This window comes from Aedes aegypti, chromosome 1 (genome assembly GCF_002204515.2).
Source record: "Aedes aegypti strain LVP_AGWG chromosome 1, AaegL5.0 Primary Assembly, whole genome shotgun sequence".
Taxonomy (NCBI): Eukaryota; Metazoa; Arthropoda; class Insecta; order Diptera; family Culicidae; genus Aedes; species Aedes aegypti.
The window spans coordinates 203,851,920-203,869,551 of NC_035107.1; the positions used below are offsets into that span (position 1 = coordinate 203,851,920).

At 39.7% G+C, this 17,632-nt stretch overlaps 1 protein-coding gene across 1 annotated transcript in view; it reads left to right on the plus strand.

Moving 5' to 3' along the window:
* LOC5578982 overlaps positions 1–17,632 on the plus strand; it is a 72,927-nt gene that overhangs the window by 36,214 nt on the left and 19,081 nt on the right. The window contains exons 3-5 of the mRNA XM_021857295.1: positions 1,037–1,138; positions 1,208–2,381; positions 8,465–9,835. Coding sequence (XP_021712987.1) covers positions 1,037–1,138; positions 1,208–2,381; positions 8,465–9,835 — 2,647 coding nt within the window. The remainder of the gene's footprint in view (positions 1–1,036; positions 1,139–1,207; positions 2,382–8,464; positions 9,836–17,632) is intronic.

The window sequence follows — 17,632 nt, forward strand, 5'->3', positions numbered from 1 at the left end:
CACAGCAGCGCTTGAGGCCATTTTCGACGTTGCGCCACTACACATATATCTTAAACAAGAAGCACTTTCTTGCTATTACCGTTTATGGGTACTGGATCTACTGGAGAAAAATTCAGTGAATCGTAGATCTACACATACTTCGTTGTTTCCACTTTTGGTGATTTGGGATAAAATTGTCCTTGCTACAAGTGATTTCACAATTACTTGTCACTTTCCTTACAGGACATTTATCACACAATTCCCTTCACGGGAAGAGTGGACGCCTGGAATTTGGAAAGAAGTATATCAAACAATATAGTATGTTACATTGATGGCACCCTTCTTGAAGGCAGAGCTGTTGTTGGTGTATATTCTCGTGAGTTAAGGCTGAATCAGTTTTACTCACTTGGTAGAAACTGCACCGTTTTTCACGCGGGAATATTTGCCCCTATGCGTGGAGTGCAATCAGCACTTCAACAGCACGTAATGGGTAGTAATATACTACTGTTCAGATAGTCAGGCTGCTATAAAAGCTCTTGCTTCGCCCAACTCAAGGTGCAAGCTTGTTATCGCATGTCGAACTCAAATTGAGGGACTGACTTCAGTCAACTCTGTAAACCTTGTATGGGTTCCTGGTTATTCTTCCATCGTTGGAAATGAATTGGCTGATGAGCTAGCTCGCGATGCGATTCCAATTACTTGGTAAACACTTATTAAGTGAAACTGAATTCAGAAGCCTGAATCTTAATTACCCGCTGTGGCAATGAGCTACAGGCTCTCTTTACGCTCAAGCGTTTTTCAGCGCCTTTTTTAGGGCGCTGTTTGCAAATCTCCCAACTGGTGGGGAGCGTGCCTTTGGAGCCGGCCTTCTGATACCTGATACCATTACAAAAAGACCCTGGGCCGACCGGGATTATAATTCACACACCTTCAGCATGGCTTTGTTTTATAGCCGCCGGCAACTATGCTGAGTAAGGCCCCTGAATTGCATACCACAACTGACTATATGCCATAATTAACGTTTTAATTCAACAATTCTTTTCATTCTTCATTCCAGTTTCATGATGGTCCGGAACATGCTTCAGTGGGCAAAGATGAAGATAGCCTACTGCAACCTATGGGCTCAAAAAATCGTAGTCCTCCCGACCTGAACCAAGAGGTAAGTTTTACACATGTGCATTTAGTTGACTCAACTGTTCAATCAATTATTGTTTATTATTTGAAACAGATTATTGTTAAACGGGAAGTCATAGTGGACGACGATGAGGTGTACTACAACAGCGACGGTGAAGCTGTTACTGTACCGGCTCACCTCAAACAGAATGCAGAATCTCACAAGCCAGTTGGTATCACTGATGCCAGTAGCAGTAGTGGTAAAAAGTCAAACTTCCGTATAATAATGACTCCCACCAATCGAGAACGGTTGGTGTATAAAGGGTTCCTATATTGTCGACATTTCAGTCGCCGGGATGGCTCCGTCCATTGGCGTTGCCGACTCGGTGGCTGCCAAGCTGCCGTAAACCTAAATCTGGACAACACCATAACTCCTGCTAACAACAACCAGCACAGTCATCCAGAAAACGCTCCATTCGAGGGCGGTGTAGAAGAGGAGTCTTCTTCGCTACAGACAGATAACACGGCTCTTCTCGAAAGCTTCGGAATACACTACAACGATGACGATGCTGAGCTTGACGATTCGAGCGTCAATCTTTCGGAATTAACCAGTGTAGGCGAGGAAACCCTACGAATTGTACCTAATAAAAAGAAGGGGGAGACCCTAATTCACCTTGGGTTTAAGTATTGCAAACGGTATGTGAAAATGGATGGATCGACCTACTGGAAGTGTAGATCGAATAATAATAAGTGCACGGCTGGTTTGTATGTTTATCCAGAAGCTAAAGTAAGGTACCATGGAACGCACAACCATGAAAAAGTGGTTGGAGATGATTCAGAATATGATATGGATAGCACGATGGATGATAGTAGTCTGATGCAGCCTTTCACAATAGTAGAAGATGTGGAAGACGACGAGGACCCTACAGAACAGGACTACAGCGAAGATATGGCTGCGCTGTTGACGCCCAGTGTGGAAGTTATGATGTCCGACGAGCGGAAACAACAGCAACCTTCGGGTGACTATGAGATAACGACCAACGTAAAGGGACGAGAATGCCTAATCTACGAAGGCCATCAGTATAGCAAAGACCGGGAGCGGTACGATGGTGCTGTTCTATGGCGCTGCCGTCGAAATTACGACAAATGTCGAGCCGTAGCAATAATCTACGTCGATGGCAGAATTGAAACGTCGGGTGATCATCGTCACGAAACGGACAAGCGCTATCTGGAGAGGCAAGAACAGGGCTTGGGAAGTCGAATGTTCCGCATTACAAAGAACCAAAGAGGTAGGTGGAGTTAGTAGCTTAATGTACCGTAATTTCGGGTGAAATTGATCATTTGTCATTGAGATAGATGCCTGGTTTTCATAATGTTATCAGTTTCAAGAAACTAAATGCAGGGAAATAAGTACGATGAATAACTTTACAGGTTGATGTACACTACATTTCTTGCACTGAAAATAATCTTGAAACTTCCAGTTGCGAGCGGTTGGCCACCGCCAGAAGCACCTCGCTGACGTTGTGTAGGAAAAGCGAGCTTTTTTCACATGTGTTCATTTCGTGGTGTAATTGATCACCCGTAGAAGTGATGATATTTTGTTTCGAAAACAAAGATGAAAAAACCGAGTTTAGTACTATACCATTTAATTCCACTAGAGTTTGTATCCTTTGACAGATACGCGTATATCGACGTTAACTGTAAGGCCGTCTTCAGTGTCGACTAACACGACACTGAAGACGGCCTTACAGTTGAGGTCGAAATACGCGAATAAGGATACAAACTCTAGTGGAATTAAATGGTATAGTACTAAATTCGGTTTTTCCATCTACTTATAGGTATTCTACTGAACAGCTCGAAGATTTATTATCAATTCTAGATACTTTTTTAACATTTATGGGAATATTGTACAATTAAGCTTCTAGAACACTATGCTAAACGCCTAAACCACGAATGCTCAAGGTAAAAGAGTCGTCACTGTTGATTCATCTCAGGAGGGAAGGTTTTTGATAGTTCTAGATCATCATATTATTAAAGTGCTTCTAATTGCAAAATGTCATCCAATTCGGCCGAGAAAAACCCCTATGCCAAAATTGAATGTTGGGAATGCCCAAGTAGTTCTGCACCCTACGGTCCGCCGCTTCATTTTGTGCGGCCCGCGAAGAGCTTGAAAACTCTTCTTATATCTACCAACATGATGTTTGAACATTCCTTGGCTTACTATTATAGCTTTAGATTCTTCTATTTTAAACTGTATTATATTGAAGTCATATGCATATTTTAGCCATATGCTCAAAATTACAAAATGTAAATCCATGTTACGAACTAAAAGTTTATGATTGTCTTCTCCAGTATGAATAAAGGTAGCATTAACTATAAGACTACTGTTAGTTTGCTTCATGCTTTGAGATTGTTGAAAAGAATATAATTAAAATTTTAGTAAAAATCACGAGAAAACGATGTCAGCTTGAATATTTTGAAAGGTATTTCGAGATTTCTGTAGAAATCCTGATATTTTGAAAATAATTTTGTGATTCCGGTAAGATTATCGAAGGAATTTGGAATTTCTTCGTCAATTCTGGCAATATGATAATTGTGTTGTTTCTTAGGAATCCTCGGATGTCGGATAGAATTCAGCCATTTATAAAGTAATTCTGAATTTTACATGAGAATTCTGACAACTCAGATTCTCTTATTTCCTTTGAAATTCAGAATCCCTGAAATAATTCTGGATAGGTATTCTGGATTTTTTTGATGATCGAATTATCGATTTTTTACGGTAGTTTTTCATTCTGGATTTGTTATAATAATTCTGAGATTCTTGAGGGAATATTAGAAATTCGGTATTTGATCTGGTTTTGTTATTATTTAGGTATCTTTAAGACGGTATTTCTGTAAGAATCTATGATATTTCAGTGGGATTCCTGCAAGTTCTGGTCCGAATCTTTTGAATTCTTGTAAAAACTTTTGAGATCCCGTTGATTTCCAGTTCCGTTGGGATTTCAGAGGGAATCTTTAATTCTAGTACAAATCTTTTGGGGGGGGGGGAACGCCATTTGGTATAAAGTCATTTGGCATAAAGCCGTTTGGCATAAAATAATTTGGCATAACGGTCGTTTGGCATAATGGACATTTGGCATAATCATTGAAAACTGAGTTGCTATGTTTTTGGCGTTACCATTGCTAACATTCTCATTTATGATTTTCCCTTCTTTTGGTCATAGGCTGTTCTTTCTCATTACGTTGTTAAACTAGGGTAACCAATATATTTTGGACCCCCTGGGCCATTTTCCTGCAAATTTATCAGTTTAAATCGGAAGACCAACTCAATTCTCATGCCATTTGGAAAGAAAGGACTATTCCGCACTTGCATCAACCGTTTTTACAAAGAAAATGCGTTTATATTATCTGAAATTAATTCAATTTTATCGGTTCATCCATGCAACCGTTACAACACGTTACACACAGAAATTGAAGCCGTCAGAAATTTTTCAAATGTAAACAAAAACTTTTTTCATATTTCTAGACTAAAAGCGTAGAATTTATCCGGTTTTCCATTGTCAATCGATTGATTAGACTATGGGCAAGCATATTATACCATCAGTGTCATGGACTTTGTCGTCAAGCGATAAAAAATGCCGGGGGTCCAAAATGCATTGGTGTGTCCAAAATAATGCAAAACAGTGCTTCACAATTGAATTATTTTCGACGTTTTTTGGGTCCTACATGACCGTCGGGACATTTTTATCTCGTAGAGGTAGTTTTTCTCTACATTCTGACATGTTCTTTGACTTGGTTACGCTGTGCAATTAATTAATTGGGACAAAAAACTAAAATCACTTCCCTAGGAGGTCCAAAATACGATCGTTACCCTAGTGGTTTGCATTGTAACTACTAACATTTTCTTTGACAATTTTGCCTTCTTTCCTACGTTGGCGTTATGACTACTAACATTTTCATCGACGATTTTCCCTTCTTTTGACCACCAGATCATCTTATAAGTAGCACTATTTAAATTTATAATTCCTTTTCTTTTATGCCAAACGTCCATTATGCCAAATGACCATTATGCCAAATGGCTTTATGCCAAATGACTTTATGCCAAACGGGGTAGCCCCTCGATGTTTCAGTAGGATTCCCCATTGATTTCTAACGAATGAAATAGGTATATGAGTTTAATAAGAAACTCAGCCATCTTGCTGGACTCATAAGAGTTTTTATCGGTATTCCTAGAGATTTCTTCCAGCTTTCCAAAAAATCTTTCCTCAATTCAACCACTACTGTGAGAATTTTTTTTTTTCAAGGAGTTCCAGGGATACTACCAGGATACCTACCGAAATAACGAGTATAGCACAGAAATACTAAGAACCCTATATCCATTGTCGGAATTCAACATGCTGTTGAAAATCGTAGAGGAAGCTCATAATTCTACCGCTATTTCATTAGAATCTCTGAAAGGTATAAGCATCGGTTTGGTCGTACGACAATCTTAGCCATAGTAGTTTATACACCGTTCTACATAGCCAAGCAGCATGAAACATTTTGTGATCAATAGAATACAGTCGATTAAAAAATTAAGAAACATAATTATTTTTTCTTATAATTTTGACTCCCATACACCTAATTTTGCCAGAATACTTCAAATTTCGCCATTATTATAAGCAATTAATGTGATTGGCCAACTTACCAACCGAAGCTAAATCTCTGACCGAAACTGGTTTTGGTGGCCTATATTGACCAACGAGATTTTCAAAGCAAAAAAAATGGTTTCAGCACAGTTCTGATATTGTTTATAAGTACACATTTAAAAATTATTCGCGAGCTAGGCATTTTAAATTGCTGAACTTACTCGGCTTTCTCACATTTTGCTGAAAACTCAGCTGAAAAATAATTGTAACTGAATTTCGGCAACACCTGAAACTGAAATCTCGTTTAACTCTAATCTAGGTTTACCGAGATTATCAACATTTTGTTTAACCATTCGCCATCTTGATTCCATTTCGGTTCGGTCGTGTTACGTGAGCAAAAGTTGTAAATATATAGTAAAAAAAAAAAAAAAATATGGATCAAATGCTGGAAACTGTGAAGCGGGAGGACGTAAGATTGTACGAGATGTTTTGTAAGTACGCTCATGTTATTTTTGTTGATGATTTTTAGTGTTTAATGTCGGACATTACGTGCTTTTTCTGTCACGAAGTAATTGTGTGGTACCTGGCAGAATTTCACAGGCTCGTAATTAACCATATACGGAGCATGCACTTTGAAACGGATGCTGTATTCTGTATTATTGTACGATATCAAAATGTCAAGCAAGGGGAGTTTGTTGCATGCTCCTTGTGGGCGAGCGACGGAATCCGGATCCATTGTGTCCAGTTTGCGCTGTGCGGCAAAAAAAACGAAGTTTGCCGGTGAAAAAAAAAAATCAAACGCGTCAGTAGTGTTGGATCCGTTGAATCTGTTTTATGTTCCTTTGTGGACAAGCGACGGAATCCGGATCCATTGTGTCCGGTTCGCGTTGCGCGGAAGAAAAAACGAAGTGTGCCGGTGAAAAACAAAAAAAAAACGCGTCAGTAGAGTTTGATACGTTGAACCTGTTGTATGCTACTGTGGAGCGAGCAACGAAATCAGTATCGTGTCCGGTTTGCGTAGTAACCGCACTATTAGTATCGTTCATGCTCACGTATGTATATGCTCACGTATTCATTTCGAATTATATATTTATCGTTTACCAAAACGAATGCTTTCCCATATCCAAACTTACAGTGTTTTCTTGTGGAAGTGCAGTGCCTCAATAATGATTGTTTTTATTTTTTGCTGGGATTTCAGTAGCTAAAACCTTTCATACAAACCGATTAAATGAGTTAAAACGATTAAACCGAGATTACTGCCGAGCGCTTTAAAAAGCCAAGTCTCGGTAGATTAATCTAAGTGTGTACTCTAAAAACCGTGTACCCCAATCCGGGGGCAAAATGATCACCATATCTGAACTTTTGGTTATTCAATCCTCTGCTATTCGAATATTGTTAAAAAAATTTCGACAAGATCAGTACTTTATTGATCTCTATCAGTTTATGTAATCGATTTTTTTCATGAAATAACATTTAAGGGGGCAGGATCCGTCATTGATTTTAGAATTTTCGAAAGCATTTTTTTTCGTTCAAAATCATGAAAACTGACATGTGTTCACTGTATTTTATGCTCCACCCGTAATACAGTGAACACATTTTCATCAAATAATTTTCAGTTTTGAACAGAAAAATTGCTTTTGAAGTTTCGATGATTACGATGACGGATCCTGCCCGCTTAACGTTTCATAAAATGCATTATAACATCAAAAATCGCAAATGACATTCTGGGTGAAATTAATCATCATATAAAAAAGAAGGCTTTAGAATTAAAAATTTCCTTTTCTATTAACCCTCTAATACCCAACCCCGCCTTTAGACGGGGTACACTTTGGAATTTTGTGTATTTTTTCGTAGCTCAGAAATCAAAATGCTTTTATTTGTGGCTTTAACCTTGACTCATAACATGCATATAAGACAAGTTTTTTGTGACTTTTGAAACTTTTTTCTATTTTTGAAAATTGTTTGAAAAATTGTATTCCTATATAACCTAGAAATGCCTGGGGTTCATTTAACGTGTAATAATAAAATGCGAACCTTTTATATTTTTCTACGACCAACCTATTACAGAAGAAGAGCTTGGTGGTATTAAAATAATTTTAAACCTGTTTTTCCGTTAATTATCACAGAAAAAAATTAAAAATTTCATATTTTTAAAAGTATCCTGAAAACTTAAATTTTTATTATTGCCAAAAATCAGTAACCAGAAGAGGCTTCAAAAAAAAAAAAATGAAAAAGGATAGGGATGTTCAAAAATAAAAATTATAAAAATCAAAAACCAAAATTCACAAATTCGTGAATAAAAATAAATCATTGCCCAAAACGTGTTTAGAACGATTTTAGATAACGAAAAATGATATTTAGATCGAAAATAAAAACTTGGGTATTAGAGGGTTAAGTTTGGGTCTCTCGAATCTGAAAATTATGTCAAAATTCTGACAACTTAGTATTTCAAAATTTTCAGTAAACTCTTACTACTTGTGTGCTCAAACTACAAGTAGCAAAGTGAAGCGCTTTTTTATATACCACCCTTGGCACTCTATTTGAAAAAAAAAATGAAATCCTTTGGCACAATGATCAATTTCACCCGATTTTACAATAGATAGGCTTTGTTTAATTATAGTTCTACGATTTAAAGAAGCAAAAATGAAAAATTATAAATGTTCGAATCCAGTATTGCGATTTGTTGCTTTTTGCAATGCAATGTATTGAACGGTGTTTATCGAACTATCCCTGTTTCGTTTCAGGAAACGATGCGTTGGTCTTCGAGGGTCACCGTTTCAGCAAGGAGTGGTCTCGAGTGGATGGCTCGATCATCTGGCGCTGTTCCTACCGAAGCGGTATGTGCCGTGTCAAAGTGGTGCTCAACTCTGAAGCCTACATCCACCGTATGGGTACCGAACATGAGCACCAGCACGAACAGACGGAGGCTCCGGTAACGGTCGAGTACAGCGACGAGGAAGATGAGGTTCTGGACGATTCGCTGGTTACACCGTCCAGAAGTCAACCAAAATTGTCCCTTCTACCCCTGCCGCCACAATGCCCGAATTTCACAGCTGAACAGCAAATGGCTGGCGGGTATCGGATCGTCAAGAATCGTAAAGGTTTTGAGGCCTTGGTTCACGATGGATACCGGTACTGTAAGGTACGTGTCAGACAGGACGGTTCCATCAAGTGGCTGTGCAAAATGAATAAGAAGACCTGTCGAGCGGCGGTCGACTTGTTCCCAGATGGAACTATTACTAAAGCGACCGAGTATGATCATAATCACGAACGTCCCAACGACATGGACACGATGGACGACGATGACGAAGTTGACACACCTGGACAAGAAATTACATACCCAATAGATCCAGAGGTGTTTGGCAATAGTCAATGGTATTACGTCAAAAACAGCAAAAACGGTATCAGCATGATCCACGCAGGTTATCGTTACACGAAAAAGTGCGAGCGTGTGGATGGAACTTCGCTTTGGCGCTGCTCGGCATCTCAAAGAGGATGCAAAGCCGGTGTCATTCTATTTCCAAACGATACGTTGGCAATGGTAGAAAATGCAGAACACTCGCACAAACCAAGCGAAAACGTCAAACCAACCGATTATGAGCAGGAAGCAGAAGAGCAAGACACATCACAGACAGACGTGATCGACATCAGCGAACAAGACGAAGGAGCTAATGATTCCGACATCAACATGCACTCACTGCTGCAGACAGTTCTTGGTGGAGATGATGTCACCTGGATGGGCGGCGCTAACAACGATGCCGACAATGAACAAGGCAACGAAAGTGTGTGGTTCAACAGTACCACTGATCGTCCTTATCCGCGACCACCGAACGGTCAACAACCAGACTTCAAGATCATCAAAAACCGTCGCAATACGGACAGTCTCGTCTACCGTGGCTATCGCTACTGCAAGATACGTGACCGGGTAGATGGATCCATTCTGTGGACATGTCAAATGAACAAAAAGACCTGCAAAGCGTCGGTCAATTTAACGGTGGACGGTCGCGTCGAGGTGAACAGTGCCAGACATAATCACGGCAAAACCGATCACGATGATGGCTTTGGTGAGCATCCGAACGACCAGAATGTATCCTATGATATCAGCTCTGACGTGGGTAAGTCATTTTATACATATGAAATAACACTGACATTTGGATTTACAGTGATGTTACGGTCGCCATGTGGCCACTGATTTAAATTGAGCAGGGTTTCCCAACCGGAAGTTCGTAGACCTCTAGGCATGTGTTTATATTGATTGTTGAACAAATTTTGATGCGGAATGTTTTGGTTTCTGAAAGATGCAAATAAGAGCTTATTATTTGAAATGTAACTCAGAAAAATATAAATTTTCCCAGTATCCATGGGTTATTCCTGGTATATTTCTTGACAGATTTTAAAAGAGGTGTTTTCTGCAAGTATCATTGTAAATTCTTTGAACGTACTTTAGTAACTCATTTGCTGCATTAACTGCATTTAATGTTTTCCTATTAGGGGTCGTCCATAAACCACGTGGTGATTTATAGAAGGAGTCGAAAGACCACGGCTTAGTCTATAGTGCATTTTTTCCATTGATAGGTAACGAAGTATCAAATCTCTTGTCTTGATTCCGTAGAGATATATGAAAAAATCGAATGTGATAAGGTCCCGCAACCGAAGTAGTTGTTATTCAGCTACTACATTAAATGTTACTTGGAAAATGTTTTACAACAGATCTTTCGCAGTTAACTCAATTACCCAAGAAATGCTTCTAATGAAATCGTCAGCATATATCTGTTATAGTAATTCTCAATAGATTTCTGGAAGAAAATTGACAGGAGTTCAAAACTTAAAGCCCATAGTGAGTTAAGAGCTCCATCAGCAAGAAATGATACTTAATAATGGATTGCTTCGATATCTTCGGAGAACTGTGACGACTAAGGTAGACGCATTGGTATTGGTCAAAGCAGCATAGTATGCACATTCACATGGTAGAACTACATGCTTTTATCAGTTCGAATTTATTGAAAACTAGTGGTCCCGGCAAACTTCGTCTTGCCATCAAGTAGGCTGTTGCAAAACGTCATGTCATCCCCATACAAAATGACACCTGAGTCTTCTCCCGTTTTCCCGATTATTCCGGAGACTTTCCCAAACTTTTTCCTTGCACGAACACGTCGCATCCCTTGTCGAGTGCAACAGTGAAAAACTTACCTCAATCCGTTGATCCGTTTTCAAGTTATTTCGTGACATACAAACACCACTCCATTTTTATTTATATAGAAGATAGATATAAGATAAAGTGGGGGAAAAGTTCGAGTTGGGTAAGAGTTTCTTTTTAAGATTTCTAGCTCAATTAAAAACAAATCTTATAAATGTCATTGTGGTTCGAATGCTATTCAAGCAAGAGACTTTTACTCCAAATACCTTAAAAATCGATTGAGATTTGGAAAAGTTATGGCTATTTGTTGTTTTTCAACGTGAATATTGTAATTTTTGGTCAAACTTTCGTTGCATGGAACCAATTGATGAATCTTTTTCAATATTTTATGTAAGGGCGTTTCTAGGCCTAACATAAGGTTGCTTTGACGTGTATTAGATTTTGCATAAATGCTTGAAAACAATTTTTGGCCCATAGTGGGGCAAAAGTTCGAATCAGCGGGGCAAAAGTTCGACCCATGTATAAAATCACGGAAAAATTTTCAAATTGCCTAAAATCCACATATTATCTTCAAATTTAGTTAAATTTGTCTGATCGTGTGAAAATTGTCACCAAACTTTTACATTTCCACTTAGTTTTGCGAAAAACTACTATTTTTGAGTATGGTCGGACTCGATTATCCGGAGACTCGATTATCCGGGGACTCGATTATCCGGGATTCGATTATCCGGAATTTTAGACTCGATTATCCGGAATTTGATTTTTGATGTTTTTGTTTTTCAATTTTTATGCATAAATCTGAGATAATTTAGTATTGCAATAAACAACATCAATGGTTTTGCAGTTTTGAACGTATTTAAGAACATGGGGGTTTAAAATAGTGGTTTTTGTGTATGCTGGTAAAAAAATTTTTTTTTTCTTGTAAAGACCCCTGCTGGTTCTAGAAATAATTTCTTGCTACACCACCGCATCATATAAATAAAACAACAAAGAAAAATAATAGTTATGTTCTTTTATCGAAGATTTCATTTTTTTCTTAGTGATTCGATTATCCGGAGGATTCGATTATCCGGAGTGAAAAAAAAATCGATACTCCGGATAATCGAGTCCGACCTGTATTACAATTAACCCGGTTTTGGGCAATTTTTTGATGAAAATTTAGTGTGTATTTTTCGACAAACTTAAGTTTACGTCTGGTGTAAAGTGCCTGTCATAAAAGGATCGATATTTAGTGTTTTAGCCAGCGAACTTTTGCCCTACACTAGATTCGAACTCTTGCCACACCGGTGGGGCAAAAGTTCGAATAAGACAATATATTTTGAAACTGTTATAACTAAAAATGGGTAAATATTTGGACACAAGTTTGTTCAGCAAAATTATAGCCAATATGTTGAAGGTTCACTGTATGGTATTTGTTTTGTTTAAACTGCTGTCGTTTTCCTGGAAACTTTGATTATACCACTAAGGTCGAACTTTTGCCCCACCTTACTCTAAATAATTCTTTTTCTTTACAATTTACACTCCCATACTCCTAATTTAACCACGTTGTTCCTAATTTGGCCACTCTCATAAGAAATCAATGTGAATGGTCAATTTAGAAACCGAAGTTTAAAACGAGAGCGAAACTGTGCGCCGTCTTTGTAATCGGCCCTTTTTTTTATTCCGGCCTATTGTTGTGTCGGTCTTTTCTGACTTTTGGCATAATAATCATTTGGCATAACGATCATTACTTAACTAGAACTAGAATTACACCCCTTCTTTTAAAAGATGCTTGTTCTTGACGAAAAAATGTTATGCCAAATGATCATTATACCAAACGACCGTTATGCCAAATGACTTGGCCTTCTGTGTTTCGCTATTTTGTAAATTGGTCTTTTATGATTTAGTGTTTTTCGGTTACTCCGTTTTACTTAATGATTAATGAATCTAATAAATTGGAAATATCAGAGGAAAGGCGCCATCCGTAAATTACGTAACGCTGGAAGTAGGCCCAAGCGTTCTCACACAAAAAGCGTTACGGGGAAGAAAGAGGAAGTAAATTTCTGTCAATTTCTCATTGTAGCGTTACATAATAAATGGAAAAAAATATCTTTTGGTCCGATCTGACTTACTACCGAACATGCTTTCGTCTGCGTTACGATTAAGGTACCAGGGTCCAAACGGGAGCGTCTTTTAACAAGAGGATACAGCATTTTAACGAGCTTATCGCATTTCTGGAGGCAATTGGTCACGTGACAACCAAACTTTAGCTTCTGATCCAGGGTTATACAAAGATAGCCAACATTTGGTGACCATGGAATGTCCACGCCGTTACAAGACACGTTACTCTGGGGTAGGTGCCGAGGGCTACGACGCCGAGTAAAGAATATGGCTTGCGATTTCGTTAAGTTGACTTTCACCTTCCATTTTCTTTGGTACTCTTGGATGGAGTTCTGAGCATGCTGTAGCGTTTCGATTATCGTTCCTGCGTCGCAATGTGGGGCAAGGAAATCAGTGTCATCAGTGAAAAAGTAGTACTGGACTCCGTTGACTTTTACTATGTCGGCGGAAAAGATGTTGTATAGTGTTGGGCTCAGAACATAATCTTGAGGAACACCGAATGGTACGGACATTCGATCAGACGTACAACCGTTTACAGCCACTTGGAAGGAACGATCCTTCGGGAAGCTTCGCATTATTTTCAGAATCGACATGGGAAAATTGCCCACCTACATTTTATGCCACAATGCATCGTAGGCTTTCTCCACATCAAGGAGGATTAAGCCTGATGATTTTCCTTGCTGGAAGTTCCGTCTTACTTCCTTCACCAGCCGCACGATTTGGTGGCTGGTAGAATGCCCTTTTTGAAACCCAAATTGTGCATGAGAAACCAAACGAACTGTCTTCAGGTGTTTGTCGATACGTGTCAAAATGACGCGTTCGAAAAGTTTGCTCAATATTGTCAAAGTTTTGTGTTTATCAACCGTTGGAAAGCAAGCCAATCTGCACGTGGGTAGCAGCGAACAGATTCAGTATTTGTCACAGGATCGGACGAAAGACTGATCTCGAAGGTAACGGTCAGGTGGTCAAACGACAGCTCGTTGTGTACGGTTGGTTTCGATATGTTGATCAAATTATTGGACAACACAATGTCTAACGTGGACGGGTGCCCTCGCCCTGAAGGAATAAACGTAGGAGAGTCGGTGAGGTTGATGTTAAAGCCGAAATGTGAAGCCTCCTGAAACAAGATAGTTCCAGCTTTGTTATTCTTGGCACAGTTCCAAGAACGATGTCTGGCATTTAATTTAGTCCCCAATGATGAAATACGGTGAGTTTTGCGTATCAATTTTCCGTCGAATTTGGAACCACTCAGAGCCCCGACGCGTTTTAGGGAAGTATGCAGCGATAATGCGAAGATCATTACCAGCTGATGAGATGGTAATGCCTGTTGCCTCGATTTTTTTGGTCGACATATTCAGCCGCTTGAAAGCTGATCGCTTTCGAACAGCTATTAGTACACCTCCTCCTCTGCTGGCTTCATCACTTGATGGCCGATCGAGACGAACACAGGAGAAATTTGGATGAAGAAATGAAATATTTGGGCGCAACCAGGTTTCGGTGACGACAGCGACATCTATGCCATGACGTTGTACAAAATCGAAAAATTCTAGCGATTTGCTGTGAACGGATCTTCCGTTCCAATCAACTACGCGCAGACAGGGTAGGCTAGTCATTGTAAACGTATTTGATTATTAGCTCAGATAAAGCTAGGAATTGTTGCTCCTTAGAACGGCAGCCTTGCAAACGATGAAAAAGATCCCTTGCCAGGCAAAGAAACTCGCTGTCCGAAAAAAGGTTTGCGCATCGATCTGGTTCGTCAGAACCCTGCAGAAGGTCTTCCGGCGTCACTAGGATTGTTTAGACGATTTTGAATGTTGGAATTGATCCTAGGGAGAGAGGTCAGTGGTGCACGGGTGTTGGGCGCTGTAGTTTTCTTCGAAGCACGCTGACGATTTTCTTCAAGTTGTTTGATATAACTCAGCCGGCAGGGACAGCCTCGGAAGTTGGCTGTTTGATTACCACTGCAGTTAGCGCTCCGAATAAGACTGCGTGAGACTTAAGCATCCTTGAGGTTGGCCTTCACCGGGAGCTTGCAGTTTGCTGTGAGATGTTTCTCCCCGCATTTAACACACGATGGAGAGATGTTACAGAATCGCATTCCATTGCCGAAGCGTTCACACCGATGGCACTAGACGGAATCGTCAGGTTTTCTGGTGAAAAATACCCACTTCACCACCGTGTTGAACAGTGTCTTTACTCCTTGCAGCTCCGAGAGCTTGATAGATCCTTTCTCGAAACAAAGCAGGTACAGCACACTTTCTTCAGGATCACTTTTTTTTTTCGAGAGAAAATTTTGAGGTCCAACGGGCGCACTTCATTGAGCAACAATTCCTCCTTCAGCTCAGCCAAATCATACAGTGCGAGACCCGAGAGTATGAATCGCACGGGCTGTTGGTGCGACGGAGTGTAGGTGAAAAATTCCGTGTTGTACAGGGTGATTACTAATTCCTGTCAGTAACGTAAATGTTCGTAGATAAGAGATGTATGTATGAATTTTAATTTCCAGTGTACATCCTGTTTTGCACATCAATAAAGTTTGTTTTGACAAAGTAAAGATTAAATCTTTTTTCATTTACATTAGTTTATAGTCATATGTGTTGTTTTAAAGGCATTGCACCTGGCACGCACGTTTTCCACAGATATGTATTTTTGAGTAAACTTCGCTGAAAAAATTGCCTGATTGAAACAGCATGTTACCACAATCTTTTAGACTTACTAGGGAATAGAATGAGACTGATTATGGAAAATTTTAGCGAAAAAAATATATATTTTTTGGTTAAAATATATGCTTTTGAATAACGTGCGTGTTAACTGTAATGCTTCTAAAACAATGCTTGTGGCTGGAAATTGAGGTAAAAAAAAAAAATGGTTATCGATGTATAACAAAGACAAATGTTATAGATGTCCTAAACTGGATATGCACTGGTAATTTAAATTCATTTAATTATTTTTTTATGATTACTTATTTTACTGACAGGATATAGTAATCACCCTGTAGTCTTGTAGTACCTTGATGACGGCATTGAAAACATCCTGGTTCGTGGCATTAAGGGATGGTACACAAATTATGTCACGCTAAATTTCAACTTTTTCGACCCCCTCCCCCCCTTTGTCACACTTTTTGTATAAGTCCTCCGAAAATTTTGTAAGGCTTGTCACGCTTGGCTCGACCCCCTTCCCCCCTTCCCTTGGAGTGTGACGTAATTTGTGCATGACCCCTAAGCTGCGTACCAGCAGGCTTTATTCTGCTCATCTTGATCTGATAGATGAAGCGACCTCGTACGCTCACAACAATTATGAACCAGCATTCGCTGTTGGTTGAATAATCCGTGGCTGAGAGAGTGGAGAGAAACGTTGGCTCTATCCAAACGCACATCTTCCATTTGACAGCTCTAGCTTACTGCGAGGCTCTGCAAACACATCATCATTGCTTTTGGGATGAACTGAGGTTGGTTTCTCCGTCAACACAAGAGCATGATTTCGCTGTCCTCTTTGCCCTTTTGGGCAAAGAGCTACAAAGAGACAACGAAGAGCTGTCTGGAAATGCTCTTCCCCGAACTGAGAAATGGGAAAACATGCTCTCTTCCTAACTGAGAAAGGGAGAAAATAATCTCCTTCTCTTTTAAGCACTGAGGTTGTCAAAACAAGCTCTTCACCACTGTGGGAATGAAAATAACAAAACACAAACGTGTGAACTCTTCATCCCGCAGAGCTCGTACGCTCAGTTTGTGTGTGGGTAAAATCGCTTCTCTTTTGTAGTTGATCATTAAAAGGGGGAGAAAGAGGATAAGCCAAGAGCAAGGAAGAAGCCTGCGTACCAGTTTTAACCGCTTTCAGTTGGGGTAGCCAGACTGCGGGATATTGGCTAGATTCATCAGCTCGCGAGAGTGTTTAGTGCCCTTGTTTACAATTGTGATCGGAGGAGGGCGACGATTTGATGGTTTTCTTCTTCGGGGCATTAAGTGGCGATTGCGATCTGTTGTTCACGTTTCCATCTGGGTCGTCAGTGGACAGCGTTTCGAAGATGTTCTGAGTAGCAACCATAGAGCTTAGTGACATTTGAACACACGTAGACTAACATACGCTCGTCATACACAGTTTGTTTTTGTTTTCCTCAAAGAAACTTGCACACACTTTCCAGACTCATCAAAATGCATATGGAAATATTACCCAATTTGAAAAATTTACACCCGGTTTTTGGGTGTTTTTCTAGACTGAATGCATATTGTTTTCCTCTAAGGTTCACAACTACATCTACACTAGGGCACCCATACCATTGGGCGTGATAACCACTATAGGTTGAATTGATGGTCCGATCTCCATCGGGAGAGAATTGCGATCGTCGCCTGGGGAAGGCTAACAGTGGGTACGTTTTAGCCGCTTGGCATCAGTGCGATCACCGGAGTCGACGATTGAGGTTACCGACAGAGTTTTATCGTAATCACGGCGAATAATTATGTTGGATTGCGAACTTTGCACATTATTGCGCGGAGTACTGCGACCCGAAGCGTGCCCAAGTAACCACGAAGTATTCATATATAGCATACTTTATGTTTGCTCTATAGTATGCTATCAGATTTTGTTTTAAAGTGACATAACCTTTAAGAGCTTTATAAAGCATAATTAAAGTGGGAAAGGGCCCCACAACAACCAAATTAATGCAATACTTGGTAAA